Source organism: Felis catus, chromosome B1, assembly GCF_018350175.1.
Source record: "Felis catus isolate Fca126 chromosome B1, F.catus_Fca126_mat1.0, whole genome shotgun sequence".
Taxonomy (NCBI): domain Eukaryota; kingdom Metazoa; phylum Chordata; class Mammalia; order Carnivora; family Felidae; genus Felis; species Felis catus.
In genome coordinates this window covers 14,400,228-14,419,798 of record NC_058371.1, presented here as the reverse complement: position 1 = coordinate 14,419,798, position 19,571 = coordinate 14,400,228, and the positions used below count along the sequence as shown (strand labels likewise).

The 19,571-nt window shown below is 41.9% G+C and overlaps 1 protein-coding gene across 4 annotated transcripts in view; it reads right to left on the bottom strand.

Annotated features, from left to right (window-relative positions):
• The window catches only part of WWC2 (WW and C2 domain containing 2), a 210,298-nt gene that overhangs the window by 28,580 nt on the left and 162,147 nt on the right, over positions 1 to 19,571 (bottom strand). For all 4 annotated transcript variants that reach the window (XM_045055201.1, XM_023252316.2, XM_023252317.2 and 1 more), the window contains 5 exons: positions 18,481 to 18,673; positions 16,683 to 16,847; positions 3,957 to 4,087; positions 1,588 to 1,786; positions 195 to 359 (listed from right to left, as the gene is read on the bottom strand). In XM_045055201.1, the coding sequence (XP_044911136.1) occupies positions 195 to 359; positions 1,588 to 1,786; positions 3,957 to 4,087; positions 16,683 to 16,847; positions 18,481 to 18,673 (853 nt within the window). The remainder of the gene's footprint in view (positions 1 to 194; positions 360 to 1,587; positions 1,787 to 3,956; positions 4,088 to 16,682; positions 16,848 to 18,480; positions 18,674 to 19,571) is intronic.

The window sequence follows — 19,571 nt, the reverse complement described above, 5'->3', positions numbered from 1 at the left end:
AGACATGAAATTTAAGAAAAGGTAAAAAAACAACCCAAACTGAAAGACCCATGAGAGTGTGGTATTTCATGTATATTTCGGGGCATTTCTACCCATCCGTGTTGGTAGGCGGAATCGGAAGACCCCCGGTGACTGTCCCTGGTGGTCGGCGGGCCACCCACTGGCGGGGGCGGGGGGGGCAGTGTCCCCCTTACCCTGCAGATGTACTGGTTCCGCTCCCCCGGGGAGAAGGTCTGGGAGCGCACGATCACGCTGCTGCGGACAAAGGGGCGCTGCCGAGTGCTCAGGCCGCTGCGGTCTTTGGGGCGAACTGCCACACTGGTGTCGCCTGCCTCATCCGTGTTTGTCTCTTTATCAACCTAGAACGGAAGTCAGACATCTGTCAGGCGCGGATGGATGAGGATACATTTCTGTTCCTTTCGCCCAGGTACAAAGGCAACAGCTGATCTCCCAACAGAGCCTCATCCGGCACTAGGGCCGCTTCTGAGAGACAGGCTTGGCGTTCCTCCCGACGGGACCCCGGGAGATGGTTTCCTGCCGAGCGGGAAGTGACCGACATGCAGTGAGCAGGACGGTGTCACCCATAGATGGAGGTGCCCCCCAACACATCTGACCTACACAAGGAAGCCTTCAATTTCCACAGGGTAAATGTGGTTCTGTAGAGAATCTTGTTTAGGAGTACTTCAACACGAAATACCGTTCAACATGCTGATCCCTGGGTTTTGTGGTGGTTGTTTTTTCAGAACGATACAAGTAATCAGCATATAAGAAAATGAAAATATACTACAAAGTTACAGGTTTACACAGAATACGCAGTTATGCATACACGGAAACAGCAACTGCTGTGAAGCTGTGTTTGGATTTTCGCTGTACCTCTGGAAATGTAATAAAAAATAAAATTTAAGTAAAAACAGAAGTTTCTCAGGGCACTAACTCTACAGGCACAGGCAGACGTTTATTGTTGATCTCATGTGCATAAAAGGATTCAAAAGCTGCCTCGTGCTGGTTTGCTGCTTTATCGGAGGAAGTCTTGCGTCAGGGCAAAATACTATTTTCCTCAGGAACAAAGGGCTGGAGTTTTGTAGACTCCATCATCGACATCCCAAGCATCCTCCAAGCCTGAAAATGATTTCCTGCCTCCGGGGATGCACTCTCTACCAACACGTCCCTCCCGTAACCAGCACCCATCCCTACACCGAGCGACCTGCCACGTTCCAGAGCAGATTCCGGTCAGAGCACCACGTCACCGAGACGGACTTGAACGTGTCCACTCACAACATTTACGAAACGTGACGCAATTCAGTGGTCGTCCTGGTGTTAGCCGGGAAATTCTGGAAACGCTTTTAATAAATCCTCCCAGACCACTTACACAGCTCTAAATAGCACTGTTCATCTTCTTACATACAACTTAAGTCACAAATGAATACTGGGGCCCATATGAACATCTTAAAGCCTCCTTTCACAAACACCTGCCGTGAGCAGCTATGGCACAGATCTTGGTATGGATTTACACCCGAGGAGGCAGACTTAGCCTGCGCGCTGCCGCCGGAGGTCAGGCCGGTGGGGAGTGTGGCTGAAAGTGCTCACCAGGGTGGACGGCCCGCCGGGCGGCCGGCTGCCGCGCCCTTCAGCACCGCCGTCCTCTCTCCTGCCCACGTCCTCCTCCGCCTCGGGCCCGCGGGGGCGCGAGCACAGGTCTCCTGCACGGCGACCGCCCTCGGGCAACTTCACGTCGGCCTCTTCTTCAGACGCGATTTCATCAGAGGCCTCCCGCAGCATTGTCAACCTATGGTGAGACGGAGCAGAACCACACACAACTTGGGTCCGGCAGGTGCACGCGTGAGCAGGGCCACGTGGGGCGGACACCGCTCTCCCACAAGGAATGAGACTCACGTTAACGATTCAAGCCATCTCCCCGGCTCGAACTGCTACACGCAAAATGAAATCAGCAACCGACCCTCCAGCAATATGCAGCAAAATCACCATAATTGGGTACTACAAAGTTACATTAATGGAATCGGACCGAATTCTTAGGCGTTAAATTAGAAATATTCTGAAAATCACGTACAACATTGAGCCCCGCCATTTAAAAGCACTGACACTCACTTTAATGTAACTTGATTTCAGTTGTTTACTTGTTATAAAATTAATCCTCCAGCAGAACGGAGTGACTTCGCTAAAAGCGAATAAAGACACAAGCACTGAAAATATCCATCGTCGGGGTACCTGGCGGGCTCGGCGCATTGTGCAACTCTGTATCTCGGGGTTACAAGTTTGAGCCCCACCCTGGTTGTAGACATTTCTTAAAAATAAAATCTTTATAAAAAAAAAACTTTATAAAAAACAACTGTGCTTACAGTCTAGCAGGGGTAAAAACCCTGCGTCAAGGGTTTTTACACCTGAAATAACAGGAATCCTAAGGCCATGTGACCTTGTCTCTAACCAAAGCCATAGCATGGGCTTGGGTGGTATTACAAGCGGGGCCCCAGAATGTACATACGGGTTTATGTTCTGAATAAACTGCATCGACAGGAAAGCCTGGGTACCAGCGTGGCTTAGAATATCTCATGGTCTGTTGAGTTTCATGTCCTTGGGACAGTAACATTTTCTCCACTGATAACTGAAGGGTGGGCTGTAATTGTGATTGGTGAGACTCTTGGCAGATGGGCGCACGCCTGTTATTAACTGCCTAGTCAGGAGATGAGCACAGGGAAGCTAGCAAAGGATTCCACAAGCTATAAATTCCTTTCTGCTACAAATCAGGTGTATTTTTGTAAATGTATGTGAAACAAACTGTGTTTTACACACACAAATATATCATGATGGGCCTTATAATCACTCTCATAGTTATTTGTTTTTTGCAGTGCTCTGACTGGTAATCACTGTAAAAGGCTCCTGACAAGAACAATGTGTATCTGTACCTTTTTGCCTAACTGTAGTGAGCTGTTCCTTCCAAATGTCCAAGATTTTGTTATTTACGACGTATCTTGCCAGTCTTCGTTTGTAACAAGTTTTATACACACATGCACACACACACAAACGCATGCTGTATATGTATGTGCATATGTGTTAACAGGAGTTCAATCAAACACAACAGTATAAGCAACTACATATACATTGAAATTAATCCAAATAATTTTACATCTATACTTTAAAAACGGATGCATTCATTAAAATTTGTTTTTAGAGAAAACAATGCAAACCAGGAAAGGCAGTTCTTTATACATATGTGATTCTGGACAAAATCTATAAATAACTTTTTTCTTTTTTCAAAGGACGGGGTATGGATAATTAGGTGGAAACAGAAAAAGAAGGCAGAGGTGAACAAATGGAAAATGAGTATTCAGATATGTGCTTTGCTTTACCTGAACCTAAATGGTACAGAGGTACTTCTGGTAATTTAAAGAAAAAGAAAGTAAGTTTTTAACTTTATTTATGAATTGACAATAAACTACCACACCTTTCAAAACAGGTAGGTGATGATGATGATTTTAGAGCGAGAGAGAGCAGGAGAGTGGGGCAGAGGAGAGAGAGGGAATCCCAAGCAGGCCCACGCTTAGTGCTGAGGCCGACACGGGGCTCAATCCAAGGACCTTGGGATCATGACCTGAGCCAAGATCAAGAGTCAGACGCTCAACTGACTAAGCCACCCGGGCGCCCCTCATAACAGGTAGCTGAGACCAAGAATTTTAAAAAGCCCAGGAAAGAGTGTCAGAACGTACGGAGGCAGGAACAAAGAAAGTCCTTCCTGTGTTAACTCTGACGCGGCCCACAATTTTGCTGTTACCTTCCTCAACTCTCTAATGACCAAAGAGGGTCCTTCCTTCAGTGGTAGCAGCCAAACACGGCACCGCTTTCCATAATTCCAGGGTAATATCTGAACCTATAAAGGTTTCCCTGTGATACACACACCCTCTTTGCATTCCCGAATAGCAAAAGGAAGCCAGGGTTTTTACCAGTCTCCATCTGGACCCCTTTCCTCTTCTTCCTGCCCTGGTTCTTCTTCTTCCTCCTCCTCCTGTGCTAATTCTTGTTCCACAGCCAACAGCTCAGCTGATGTTCTTGCAAGGAGGGCTGACACGGCATCCTGGAGAACAGAAGGTGTACGGACGGCAGTTAACATCACATGTTGTGAGAAATGATTCAAAAACTCATCAGATGGGGACTGAAGCTTCCGGTTGTGGAAGAGAAGGTGGCACCAGACCCAATTCTCCTGCCGAGAACAAATACGAAAGCTGATGGAAATAAAACAAAAGGCAACAAGCCAACCTCCGGCGTTTTTTTTTTTTTTTTTTTTTAACATTTTTATTTATTTTTGGGACAGAGAGAGACAGAGCATGAACGGGGGAGGGGCAGAGAGAGAGGGAGACACAGAATCGGAAACAGGCTCCAGGCTCCGAGCCATCAGCCCAGAGCCCGACGCGGGGCTCGAACTCACGGACCGCGAGATCGTGACCTGGCTGAAGTCGGACGCTCAACCGACTGCGCCACCCAGGCGCCCCATCCGGCGTTTTTAAAGCAACCGAGAGTGACACAGGCAATCAGGACTGGAGGCCGAGACCCCGGGGAGAGGAGAAACGCAGGCAGGTGAAACGACATCACTGCCACCCTTTCCCCTCAGGGACGTGTATCAGTTCTAGCGGTTGAGGCACATAGGCTAAAATTGTGGCTGTGCAGAACAGCGGCACTATCGATAGAACGTGAAGATGAAAAGTGAGAAGGCCCCCAAGGCAGCCAGCACACTGGGGCCCAGGGAAACGAACGGAAGGGGGAGTCCTGTATTCCGCACGATGTTCTTGCTGCGGTATTTCCCACTCCTCAGCTGCAGATCCGACAGCAAGAAGTGGGAAACTAAGCAAAGCCCAGCCGCAGGGGGGCTAAAACAGTAGGCAGGGACTTCAGTTTCTTCACGGTCCTAGGGAGAGAAAAATTGGACTTCAGGTCCTCCAAGTGACTCAGGTGATCTGCCCATGTTGTAATCTGCCTTCTGGAAGAATACTAAATCCTCGCTGGAGGAAAACATCAGCCAGAGCCTCCACAATCCTCCATACATAATATCCAGCATCCACTGGAAACCAAGAACAACAACGGATAAGATAAAAGAGGCAACCTACAGGTGGTCCATACACTGCCATTATTTAGAGAAGGAATTTAAGTTTTTACAGTTAATGTGTTCAGGAAAACTGACGAAATGGTGGAGAATCTCACTAGTGTAAACACAAATCCACATTAGCACATCAGAGTGGAACTGCTGAAAAGCAAAGGAAGAGAGAAAATCTTATCAGCAGTGAAAAAAAAAAAAAAGATGTATTCCTTTTTAAGGATCGACTGTTCTCCAGCAGCTCAACAGAATCAGTGGAAGCCAGATGACAACAAAATGGTATCTGGAATGTGTTCAGAGAATTAACTGCCCACCTAGAATTCTGAATATGCAGGGGAAAAAAAATTCCTTTTCAAGTGGAAATAAAGACACTGATAGATGTGCACTAAAAGAAATCCTAAAGGGAGTTCTTCAAGCAGAAGGAAAATGACCCAAATGGGAGTGCACTAATGCAGAAAGAAATGAAATACGCCAGGAAGGGTAAAGATGCGGGGAAATCTAAATGAATATTGACTGGCAATAGAACAATAGTATCTTGTGGGATATACGTTAAAATATACGGAACTAAAGCGCATGACCAATAATTTCGCAGGAGGAAGAAAGGGCATAAATGGAGTTCAAGTCTTTTGAAATTCTTGTACTGTGTGGGAAAAAGTAAAAGCATTAATTTAAGGTAGCTTCTCTTAAGAAGGCAAGGATGCATGCTGTAATCACTAGGGATACAGCAAAAAATAAAAGACTGTATTACTAATGATCTAATAGAAGGGGAAATGAAATTTTCCTTTCCTTACAAAAAAAAAAAAGAGTAAGATAATATGTTCAAACCCAAATATATCACTAATAGCATTAAATGTAAATGAACGAAGTATTTCAATTAAAAGGTAAGGATTATAAGACTGGATAATAAACCAAAAGCAACTATATACTGCTTGCAAGTGAAACACTTTAAATCTAAGAATTCAGAAAGATTGAAAGTAAAAGGATGGAAAAAGATAAACCGTGAAAACGCTAACCGAAAAAGGGTGGATACAGCTTTATCAATACCAGACGAAACAGATTTTAAAACAAGGAGTATTAGTACAGATAAAGAGGGCTATTTTATAACAATGAAAGGGCCAGCTGAACAGAAAGATAGAACACAACGCTAAATTTATATTCATCTGTGAACATAAACACAGAAGTCAGAAAGCAAAGACTAACAAACTAAAAGGAGAAACAGACATCTACAATCATGTTGGAGGATTTTAATATCTCTCTCAATAATGGTAAAATAAGCAAATTGAAAAATTTGAAGAAGATGTGAAAGACAAAAATTGACAAACTTGGGCTGTAGAATATGTTCTCTTAAGAACACACAGAACTTTTACCCAAACTGACCATATACTAAGGAATAAAGGAAATTTCAATATTCTGTATGATTGAATAGTATGTTCTCTGTTCTCTGAAAACAGTGAAATACAGCTAGAAGAAATCAATAATAAAAAGATAACTAGAAAACCCCACTGTTTAGGAATTAAGTAAATATACTTCTAAAAAAAACCCTCATAGCTCAAAAAAGAAATTACAATGAAAATTAAGAACTATTTTAAATTCAGTGATATTTTGATAATATCATATTATCAAACTTGTGAAAAGCAGACAAAGCTGTGCTCAAAAAGAATTTTTAAGCCCTAAATGCATACATTGGAAAAGAAGATTGCTGAACAATTACCTATCTCAAGAAGTTAAAAAAAGTGCAGCAAATTAAGCCTAATGAAGGCAGAAGCAAGGACATAATAAAGAAAAGAGCAGGACTAATAAAATAGAAAACACAGGTATAAATAGAGAAAAAGAATCAACAAGGCCAAAAGATGTTTCTTTGAATAAAATAAAACATTTGACAAGTCCCTAGCAAGAGTGAGAAAAAAAGCAGAAATGGTACAAATTTGCCAATGTGAGAAATAAAACAGAAACATAGCAAAGTCCTTGTATATATGAAAAATTAAAGGGTACCTTGGATATTTTGATAAATTTTGATATTTTAGGTAAAATAGACAAATCCTGTAGAAAATAATGCTTACTGAAATGAATACAAGTATAGAAAGCTGCAATAGTCCTGTATATATTTTTTTTAAGTTTATTTATTTACTTTGAGGGAGAGAGAAGCATGAGTCAGGGAGGGGCAGAGAGAGAGGGAGAGAGAGAGAGAATCCCAAACAGACTCCAAATTGTCAGCACAGAGCCTGACGCGGGGCTCAAATTCATGAACCATGAGATCATGACCTGAGCTGAAGTTGGACGCTTAATGGACTGAGCCACCCAGGCGCCCCTTGAATAGTTCTGTATCTAATAAAGAAACGGAATCTATAATAAAAAATGGTCCACCAGCCCTTTTCAACTGGGATTCCATTAGAGTTAAGCCCTTGTGCCCTCTAGCATCCATTATGTTAAAGCAAAACAAAACATGACATCTAAAATGGTGTGAGTTATGTGCCATCCTTGGGAGAAATAAGAAATAGTCATCGAAAATATTTTTTTGGTAAATGTTTACTTCTTGCAGAGCCTTGGCTGTGAAAGGCTGCTTCTCACAAAGAAAATTGTAGACTGGGCTGGTAAATTCTCTTGGGAATTCTCCCAATGACTTATGGAAGGTATGATACCCACCTTACAAAACCTTCCGCAGGAAGTGAAAAAGGAATACTTTCTAATTTACATTAGGAAGGCTGGTAAACCTTGAAGTAAAAAAAAAACCCAACATTAAAAAAAAAGGAAATTAAAGACTAACCTCTCTCGTGAACATAAATGAAAATTAACCCAAACACAAAATCAAGAAATCAAAACCAGCAACATATACAAAAACACATATAAAATACATCACGAGGAAGTCTGTTTTATTCCAGCAATCCAAGCGTGGTTTAACATTCAGAAGTTAATCAATGTACAATCTAGCACACTAAGAGAATAAAAGAGAACAACTCTGTAATCAATTTAAGAGTTAAGTAGACAGTAAAAATGTTTGAGAAAACTCAATATCCATGCATAATAAAAAGTCTTAGCAAACTAGAAAGAGCAAGAAACTTCTTTAATCTGATAGTGATTATCTACACAGAGCCTCAGAAAAATCATTCTACACGACGAATTACTGAAAGCTTTCGCTTTGAAAAAAGTAGAGTATTTTCTACAAAGGTAGACAACTAAGCCAATGGAATACAACAGAATACCTAAGAACAGACTCCCACATGTTCAGGTCAGTGGATTATGACAAAGATGAAAATGCAATGCGGCTGGGAAAGAAAGTCTTTTCAACAAATGGTGCTGGGCCAATGGGCTACCACGTGGATAAAAATAAATCTCGATCCCTACCTCATACCTTACAAAAAAATTAATTTCAGATGAACTGCAGATCTAAATGTGAAAGGTAAACCAATAAAGCTTTTATAAGACAAGACAGGAAACCATCTTCATGACCCTGGGGTGGGCAAATAGTTCTTAAATAGCAAAGGAAAGCGCTAAGCAGACAGGGAACAACTGATAAAAAAGACTGCGTTAAACCTGAGTACTTCTATTCACCAAAAGGCAACATTAAGAAAATGAAAAGGCAAGCCACAGAATGGGCAAAGATACTTGCAATAGACATATTTGACAAAGCACTCAAATCTAAAATGAAGAACGGCTACCAACCTACTGAAAAAAAAGAGAGAGAATCCAACAGAAAAATGGGCGAAATCTTGGACAGACGTTTCACAAAAAAGGACATCCATTTGGCCATTAAATATTATAATCAGGGAAATGGAAAAACATGAGAGTACTACACACTTACCACAATGGCTAAAATGAAAGATAAAGACATGTACAAGATGGTAAGAGCAGCACGAATCCTAGTAGCCTCCAAATCAGAAACTCAAATGTCCATCGATAGCAGAATGGATCAATAAACCGTGATAAAATTACACAATGAAATATTGCACAACAGTGAGCACGAACGAGCTACAATCACACAAAATAACATAGATGACTCTCACAGACATAATGGTGAGCACGAGATGCCAGACATAACATAACATATATTGAAAGATTCCATTATGTAAAGTTCAGAGACAGACGTCAGAGTAGAGATTACCTTTAGGGGAGCGTGGAAATGACTAGGACGGGGGCACCAGGGAGGGCGCTGGGGTGCCGATAATGCACTATACCTTCATGCGGGTGGGAGCTACACAGGTGTGCTTGCTTTGTGAAAAGTCACTGGAAAATTCATATCAGATCTGTACGCTCTGCTATAAATCTCTCCATCACTCCCCTCCACAAAAGAAACAAGTTAAAGTGAGATTAGGATACGATAAAAAGTGTAATAAGAAGGCATATGTATGCATATAACAACACTGTGAACAAACGAGACCTAACAAACACCTATAGAAAACTCACCCACCAAGAGCGGAATACACATTCTTCTCAAGTGCACATGGCACATTCTCCAGGAATGGCAGAACATGCCAGGCCATGAAACAAACCTCAACAGACTTAAAAGGACTGAAGTCCTACAAAATATATTCTGTGACCACACTGTAAGGAAATGAAAAATCAGTAACAGAAGGAAACAATAAGAAATAACAAAGACGTGAAAATCAACACACTCCTAAATAACCAATGAGTCAAAGGAGTCACAAGGAAAATGAGAAAATATGTAAGAGCTGAATGAAAATTAAAACATACTGAAGTTTGTAAGATGCTGCTTACAGCAGTGCTCAGCAAGAAATTTACAGTGTTAAGTGCCCGTGTTAAAACAGAAGAAAGATCGCAAATCTATAACCTAACCTTCCATCTGAAGAAAATGGAAAAAAGAGTAAAAAGTACACCTAAAGCAATCAGAAGGAAGGAAATAATAAACACCAGAGTAGGGGTGCCTGGGTGGCGCAGTCGGTTAAGCGTCCGACTTCAGCCGGGTCACGATCTCGCGGTCTGTGAGTTCGAGCCCCGCGTCGGGCTCTGGGCTGATGGCTCAGAGCCTGGAGCCTGTTTCTGATTCTGTGTCTCCCTCTCTCTCTCTCTGCCCCTCCCCCGTTCATGCTCTGCCTCTCTCTGTCCCAAAAATAAATAAAAAAACGTTGAAAAAAAAAATTTAAACACCAGAGTAGAAATTCACAAAACGGCGAATAGAGAAATATTAGAGAAGATCAAGGAAACCAAAAGTCGATTCTTTGAAAAGATTCAAAAAAGTAAAAACCTTTAGCTAGACTGACCAAGAAAAATGGAAAGAAAGTTCAAATTACTGAAATCAGGAGCAAAAGAGGGAACATCACTATCAACTTTAGAGATATAAAATGAATGATAAAGGTTACTAGAAACAACCGTCTGCCAACAAGTTGGATAAACTAGATAAAGTGAGCACATTCCAGAAAGACGCGAACTACTCAAAGTGGTATTATAACAAAATTCTGAGTAGACTTAGAACAAGAGATTGAATTAGTAAACAAAAAACTTCCCACAAAGTCCAAACTCAGAGGGCTTCACTGCCAAATTCTACCAAACATAAAGAATTCATGCCAATTCTTCTCAAATGGTAGATGAGGAGGGAACGCTTCCTAACTCATTCCCTGAGGCCAGAATTACCCTAATGTTGAAACTAGACAAGGTGATCAGAAGAAAACGACGAATACAGATGTAAAAAAGGTTCTCAACAAAATACTAGAAAACTGAATCTAATATCATAGAGAAAGGATTATACACCATGACCAAGTGGGATTTATCTTAGGAACGAGAAGCTGGTCTGACATCTGAAATCAGTAAACCGGATGAAGAGAATAAAGGACAAAAAACACATGTCATCTCAATAGATGCAGAAGAAAAGCACTGGTTAAATCCAACAGTCTCTATGATAAAACACTCAACAAACTAGGAAAAGGATTTTCCTCAACTTAACAAAAGGCAACTACAACAACTACAGCAAAAATCATATGTAATAGTGAAAAAGACTGGAAGCTTCCCTACAAGATCACGTACACGACAAAGAACAGAATTTTGTCTGTTCTCACCATTTCTTTCAATATTGTATTGCAGGTTCAGGCCAGGATGAAGAGGCAAGAAAAAGAAGTTAAGAGGAATTGGAAAGGAAGAAGTAAAACCGACTCTATTTGCAGAAGATATGATCTTATGTACAGGACATTCTAAGGAATCCACGAAAACACTATTAGACCCAATAAACCAGTTCAGTAAGGTTGTAGGATTGCAAGACAAATCTGAAAATGAAATTAAGAAAATATTTCTATTTACAATAGCATCAAAAAGAAAAAAATTAATCAAAGAAGCGCAAATTTGGACTGTGAAAACTAGAAAACATTTTTTAAAGAGGTTAATGAAGACCTAAATAAATGGGAAGATATCCCAAATCCATGGATAAGAAGAGTTGAAACTGTGGAGATGACAATACCCACCCCACCCCTCAACCGACCTACAGACTAGCTGCCTTTTTTTTTTTTTGCAGAAATATGGAAATGCAAGGGACCACGAATAAGACAAACCACCCTACAAAAGAAAAACAAAGTTGGATGATGCACATGTTCTGATTCTAAAATAACTACAAAGCTACAGTCATCACAGTAGTGTGGTGCTGGCATAAATACAGACATACAGATTAATGGAACAGAATTTGGAGTCCAGAAATATAAACAATCACACTTACGGCAAACTGATTTTTTAGCAACGGTGCCAAGATAATTCATTGGGGAAAGACCAGTGTTTTCAGTAAGTGGTACTGGGGACAATCACACACCCGCAACACAAGAAAATGAAGTTGGACACACTCCTGACATCACACATAAAGAACAATCCAAGTGGACTGGAGACCTAAAAATAAGACTAAACTGTAAAACACTCAGAAGAAAACACAGGCATAAATCTTGGTGATGTTTGGTTAGGCAAAGCCTTCTTAGATATGACATCAACAGCAGAAGCAATAAAAGAAAGAAACAGACAATCTGGACTTTTATCAAAATTAAAAATTTTGTACTTCAAACAAAACCATCAAGAAAGTGAAGGGGCACCTGAGTGGCTCAGTCGGTTAAGCGTCTGACTTTGACTCAGGTCGTGATCTCATGGTTTATGAGTTTGAGCCCCATGTCAGGTCAGCTTGAGCTCCGCATTGGGCTCCATGCTGTCAGCATAGGGTTCCCTCTCTCTCTCTCATTCTCCCTCTCTCTCTGCCCCTCACTCACTTGCGCCTGCCCTCTATCAAAAATTAATTAACTAACTAATTTTTAAAAAGTGAAAAGAAACCCTAGAATGAGAGAGGATATTTGTAAGTCATTTATTGGATAAAGGATTTGTGCCAAGACTACACAAGGAAGTCTTATCACTCAATACTAAAATAATAATAAAGAGATAATAAAATAAAATGATAAAGAATTTAAAACAAAGAGAAAGGATCTGAATAGACAGTTCTCAAAAAAGTTTTTTTAAATATACTAATGGCCCAGCATTACCTTGATTCCAAAACCAGACAAAGACCCCATTAAAAAGGAGAACCACAGACCAATTTCCCTGATGAACATGGATGCGAGAATTCTCAATAAAATACTAGCAAACCAGAAACAACAATACATGAAAAGAATTATTCACCATGATCAAATGGGATTTATCAAAATCCGCAAATCAATTAATGAGGTACATCACACTGATAAAAGGATAAGAACCACATGATCCTCTCAATAGATGCGGAAAAAGCACCTGACAAACTACAGCATCATTTCTTGATAAAAACCTGCAAGAAAGTAGGGATAGAAGGACCATACTTCAAGATCATAAAGTCCATATACGAAAGACCCACAGCTAATATCATCCTCAATGGGGAAAAACTGAAAGCTTTCCCTCTAAGGTCAGGAACATAACAGGGATGTCCACTCGCACCACTGATACTCAACATAGTGTTAGTATTGATTGCCTTAGCAATCAGACAACAAAAAGAAATAAAAGGCATCCAAACTGGCAAGGAGGAAGTCAAACTTCCACTCTTCGCAGATGAAACAATACTCTACATGGAAAACCCGAAGGACTCCACCAAAAAACTGCTAGAACTGATCCATGAATTCAGCAAAATCACAGGATATAAAATCAACGTACAGAAATTGGTTGCATTTCTATACACCCATAATGAAGCAGCAGAAAGAGAAATAAATCAAGGAACTGATCCCATTTACAACTGCACTATGACCATAAAATACCAAGGAATAAACCAAATTACCAAAGAGGTAAAAGATCTATCCCCTGAAAACTACAGAAAGCTTATGAAAGAAACGGAAGACACAAAGAACTGGAAAAACATTCCATGCTCATGGATTGGAAGAAGAAATATTGTTAAAATGTAGCTACTATCCAAAGCAATCTACATAGTCAATGTAATCCCTATCAAAATAACACCAGCATTCTTCACAGAGCTAGAACAAACAATTCTAAAATTTGTCTGGAACCAAAAAAGATCCTGAATAGCCAAAGTGATGTTGAAAAGGAAAACCAAAACTGGAGGCATCACAATTCTGGACTTCAAGCCAGATTACGAAGCTGTAATCATCAAGACAGTATGGTACTAGCACAAAAACAGACACCTAGATCAATGGAACAGAAGAGAGAACCCAGGAATGGACCCACAAACGTATGGCCAACTAATCTCCAACGAAGCAGGAAAGAATATCTGATGGAAAAAAGACAATCTCTTCAACAAATGGCGTCGGGAAAACGGGGCAGTGACATGTAGAAGAATGAACCTGGACCACTTTCTTATATCATACACACAAATAAACTCAAAGTGGACAAAAGAGCTAAATTTGTAAGACAGGAAGCCATCAAAATCCTAGAGGAGAAAACAGGCAATAACCTCTTTGACCTCGGCTGCAGCAACTTCTTACTTGACATGTCTTTGGAGGCAAGGAGATAAAAGCAAAAATGAACTATTGGGACCTCATCAAGGTAAAAAGCTTCCTGCACAGCAAACAATCAGCAAAACTAAAAGGCAACCGACAGAATGGGAGAAGATATTTGCAAACGACATATCAGATAAAGGGTTAGTATCCAAAATCTACAAAGAACTTATCAAACTCAACACCCAAAAAACAAATAATCCAGTGAAGAAATGGGCAAAAGACATGAATAGGCACTTTTCCAAAGAAGACATCCAGATGACTAACAGACACATGAAAAGATGTTCAACATCATTCATCATCAGGGAAATACGAATCAAAATCACAGTGAGATACCACCTCACACCTGTCAGAATGGCTAGCATTAACAACTCAGGAAACAACAGATGTTGGCGAGGATGCGGTGGGAATGCACTGTTGGCGGGAATGCAAACTGCTGTAGCCACTCTGGAAAACAATGCGGAGGTTCCTCAAAAAACTAAAAATAGAGCTACCCTACGACCCAGCAATTGCGCTACTCAGTATTTATCCAAAGGATACAAAAATGCTGATTCGAAGGGGCACATGCACCCCAATGTTTATAGCAGCGCTCTTGACAATAGACAAATTATGGAAAGAGCCCAAATGTCCATCGACTAATGAGTGGGTAAAGAAGATGTGGTGTATATATGCATAGAATACTACTTGGTGACCAAAAAGAATGAAATCGTGCCACTTGCAACAGTGTGGATGGAACTAGAGTGGATTATGCTAAGCGAAACAAGTCAGAGAAAGACAAATATCATATGATTTCACTCATATGTGGAATTTAAGACACAAAACAGATGCACATAGGGGAAGGGAAGCAAAAATAAGATAAAAACAGAGAGGGAGGCAAACCATAAGAGAGTCTTAGATACAGAGAACAAATTGAGGGTTGCTGGTGGGGCATTGGGTGGGGGGCTGGGCTAAATGGGTGATGGGCATTAAGGAGCGAACTTGTTGGGATGAGCACTGGGTGTTATATGTAAGTGATGAATCACTAAATTCTATTCTTGAAATCATTATTACACTGTATGTTAACTAACTTGGATTTAAAGAAGAAAAAAACATACTAATGACCAGTAAGTCCATGAAAATATGCTCAGTATCATTAGTCATTAGGGGTATAAATCAAAACCATAATGAGATCATACTTCACCCAACACTAACATGGCTAAAATCAGAAGGCCAGATTTGTGGTAAGAGTGTAGGGAAACGGGGTGCCTGGGTGGCTCAGTCGGTTAAGTGTCCAACTTCAGCTCAGGTCACGATCTCACGGTTCGTGGGTTTGAGCCCCACGTCGGGCTCTGTGCTGACAGCTCAGAGCCTGGAGCCTGCTTCGGATTCTGTGTTTCCCCCTCTCTCTGCCCTTCCCCTGCTTGTGCTCTCTCTTTCTCAAAAAATAAACATTAAAAAAAAGTTTTTTAAAGCAGAAACAGCCCAAATGCCCATCAGCTGATGAACAGACAGAAAAAAGGTGGTATATCCACCTTTTTGCAGTATTATATAATGATGCGGTATTATTTGGCAATAAAAAGGAATGAAGTACTAATACATGCTGGAATATGGATGTACCCTGAAAACAGTACGCTGAGGGAAAGAGGTAGTCACAAAAGAACAAATACCGTCTTATCCCATTTATCTGACATGTCCGTAACAAGCAAATGTACAGAGACAGAAAGACGAGTGGTTGCCTTGGGGGAGAGGGGTTAGGGAGAACGGGGAGGGACCGCTAACGGGCACAGGGCTTCTTTCAGGGATGACGACAATGTTCTAATACCAGATTGTGGTGCTGGAGGCCCAACCCCGTGAACATACTAAAAGCCACTGAACTGCGTGCTTCAGACGGGCGAAGTACGTGTTAAGTGGAGGAACCGTGTGGTATGTGAGTTACACTGCATCGAGCTGTGAGCAGCCATTTCCCCACAGTGTGACCATTACAGAAGCACTCTCAAAGGCGACGTCGCATTCCATCATCCTGGGGGCCTGACGCCGGGCCGGCCGTGGGCATGGAGTGCAAGCTCTCCCGGCATCTGCGTCCCCTTCACCACCCACCGCGACGTCCACTCTGGCGCCCTGCACACGGTCGATGATCAGTGATTATCTGACTGCTGCTTAGTAAGCTCTTTCCCCACAGATAATCGAAAATAAACTTGAACTCGGTAACAAGGTTCACAAATGCCAAGTCAGCGACGAGCGGCCTCCCCAAATGCCCCTCTGTACGTTTTCTGAAACGTTGGAAGTATGGCTGTTGGTTACAAAAAAACCTTTTTCCTGGAAAACTATTTATGGATATTGATGCCACGGATAGAAACGAAGGCCCTCTTTGGCCTTGACGATTTAACATTTGCAAATTACCAGACTTCCGAACAGATAACCTGGAAGAGGAATCAAAGACACTCACACAACCGCACGGAAGTATAAATTGAAATCAAAAGGTCTTCCACGGTCACCTATACCAATGAAGGCTCTGCATCGGTTTATTGTGACGGAAGGACGTGTGAGCAGAAATGAGCGTCTGGTGTCTTCGTTGTTGGGAAGCCGGGAGGAAGGGTGAGCAGTCAGAGGAGGAGAGGACAGTTATGTGACAGCGCGTGGGAGCAAGCGGGCACCGCGGCCATTCGGCACGGTTTCATCCGGTCATACTATGAGCCCTTTCTCCGAACGTGACTCACCAAGTCTATAGGTTCGATTAACGGCTGGTCTGGTTGAAACACGGAATCCTCATTTTCTTCGCCATTCTTTTTGCGAGACATTTGTTTAGAAGGCAGCAAGTTATACCACAGAGTGAAAATCTCATTGGAAAACGGTAAGTCGGCCAAACTGATCTGAGTTCCAGCCTATGTGAAATGAAGGGGGCAGGGGGAGCAAAGAAGAGAGAAAGTAACATGTTTAAATTCATATTTGCTTCCTCTCATACAATTAAGATTATTGGGAAAGCTCGCGTTAGGATTTAAAACATGCAATACTCATGTTCTAAAGCATCGGTGGATTTTTTTTTTTTAAACCTGAAGATGTCTTATATTTTTAGGTGCGACTAAATAAGAAATAATCCCAATCTAGAAGCCAACCCTAGGATTATTTTGTGAGATACTATTTTGCCAAAACCTAATGACAGAGCACGCAACTTTCTGTACGTGTGGAATTATTTTTAAATGAAAAGACAAAAAATGAAAATTGAAAGAGTAAACGACTAAGCAGAAACCATAATACCTCTTGCAATACGCTGCAACATTTGATTATTACTCACAAAAACCCACTGTCCACTGTAAAGTTCAAAAACAAATAAAAACTCTATAGTGGTTCTTAAATGAGAGACCAGACAGCAAAATTTTAATTTGGGTAAGTTAGTAGTACGTCAAAAAAAGCTTTTACATTCCAGCGAATCACACATATGAGCCAGAATCTAACTGAACTGTATCATTTTTTTTGAAGGAGATTAATTAACATACCTACTAATTTTATAGCGCTCCCGACATCCATATCTATTGTGGTACACGCCTTTCTGACAGCCTAATGAGTCTGTCTGTTAGCTTTGCTTCTTTTTTTTTTTTATTCTCAGGTAATATTATCAAATATTGTTTTCATATAAAGAAAAGGAAATACTTACAAGAAGTCTCTCTACCTTTTAAACTTTGCTCGTCATGAAGCGTGTTTTCGGGCTTCCCATTGTACCGCCAAGGAGAGTCAACCAGAGACCCGTGCTGTTGTTGAACGCACGGGCACACCTCTAGAGGCTCACATCTGACCCCCCTGTGTCACCTTCCCGCTGTGCAACGGTTCTCTGGTTATTATGTACAGTGGTGGGCAAAACTCACTTTTAGTGACATATATAAGTCTTTTGCTTTAGTGTTTAAATATCACATTCCTCTCAACAGCAACACTGAAGTCTTCCTAGAAGCTGCAACGTCAGGGCTGGGGAGAATAATGGGACTACACAGTCAGACTCCCGCCTTATTTCAATCTGTGACGGTGCATTATGCGTGGGGTGCGTTTTGATACCTGGTTCCATCCCTCACCAGCTGTGTGACCCCGGACACGCTACCTCGTATAGCAGTTCTTTATCTGAAAGGAGGGTCATCGTACCTTTTCCCTAGGACGGTCTCGAGGATTCAATGACAGAACGCATACGGAGCACTGAGCACAACACTCGTGCTGGGAATAATAAACACGCTCGGAGTGACAGTCGTGACAGAGCTCAGAGTTCGGCTTTAGCCAAAGGGTAGACTGGGGAGGTTTCCAGCAAATCACAGTTAAGAAGCAGATTTGAAAGTTCTCGAATAAGAGGATGAAAGCCAGAAATCACTACTCCAGATTTAAAAAAAAAAAAAAAGGAACCCGTCACTGGGTGTGTCCACGGCACTGGGCGGATCTAGAGCAGTACCGGGGCTGGCAAACGGCAGCTAGACGGCTATTGTCACGATATGCAACCAGAGGTGTGACTTGATAATGGTTAATTGCAACACGACCTACCAGGCATTGTTCACTTTGGTGTTTACTGACAGAGCAGAGATCCACTCTCAGCGTCTTCTGCTGTAAGGCTGTTTGGGAGATGGCCACCCGGAACATATCGTTGAACAGAATGGATTCTGTGGCTAGATGGACTTTCGTTCGAAACAGACAGCTGACGTCAGTTGAGGAGGGAAGCAGAGCAACCCTGAAATATCTGCGAAGAACAAGAGTAAAACGGATTTCACGCGCCCTTCAGTGATCCCAGACTCACAGTTATCGTCTGAAATGATCCGCAAAAGAGAGAAACACGGGAACACGGAGCTCATGGTCAACCGTGACTGGTGCCGTAACGGGTCCGTCCGCGCTCGGCGGCAGAGGGGCCGTGTTTGTGACCCACCCGGGCGGGCTATGCCCCAGCCTGCCACTCGCCACAGGGCTGCGGCAGAGGCGCACGATGGGAAAGGGAAGAGGAAGAAAATCTGTGGGGCGGACGAATTTCACGTCCCACCTGCCCACGTACAGCCAATTCCAAAATAAAGCTTCCTGAGCCTGGGAAGACAGAATCATGCTGTCTTTGTCCCAAAAAATATTCACCCTCAGTGTTACACAAGAGGTGTTTATGATCATTTCCCAGGAATGGACTACATTATCCTACTAGTGAAAAAGAAAGGCTAAGTAGCATATAAGAAAACTTAAAAATTGTAATTGTCTAGCATCACGGAAGTTTCAGATGCGACAAACTGTTTTAAGAGGCTTACGCTTTGTAAAATTCGGAGGAAGAGTTCGCGGAAAACGGTAACTTCTAACACTACCTTCAAATGATTTTTCTAAGCACCCGTTGGGTGAGGGTTCACAATTCTTAGAAACAGCGCGAGGTATTTTCTTTTCAATCCCAGAAAGAGAACACCCCTTGAGTCCCTCCCCCACCCCCAATTCCAGCCTTGTCTAATTCATACTCTAAAAGAGGCCTTTCTCCAATTATGAAAGCTGTAAATTCACGTGCAGGGCCGAGGCACGTCACGTTATTTCCGTATTTGACATCGACACTGATTACGGAGGTTCAGCATTGGTAGACTAGTGGGCCTTGGCCGAAGATATTTCACACAAGCTGT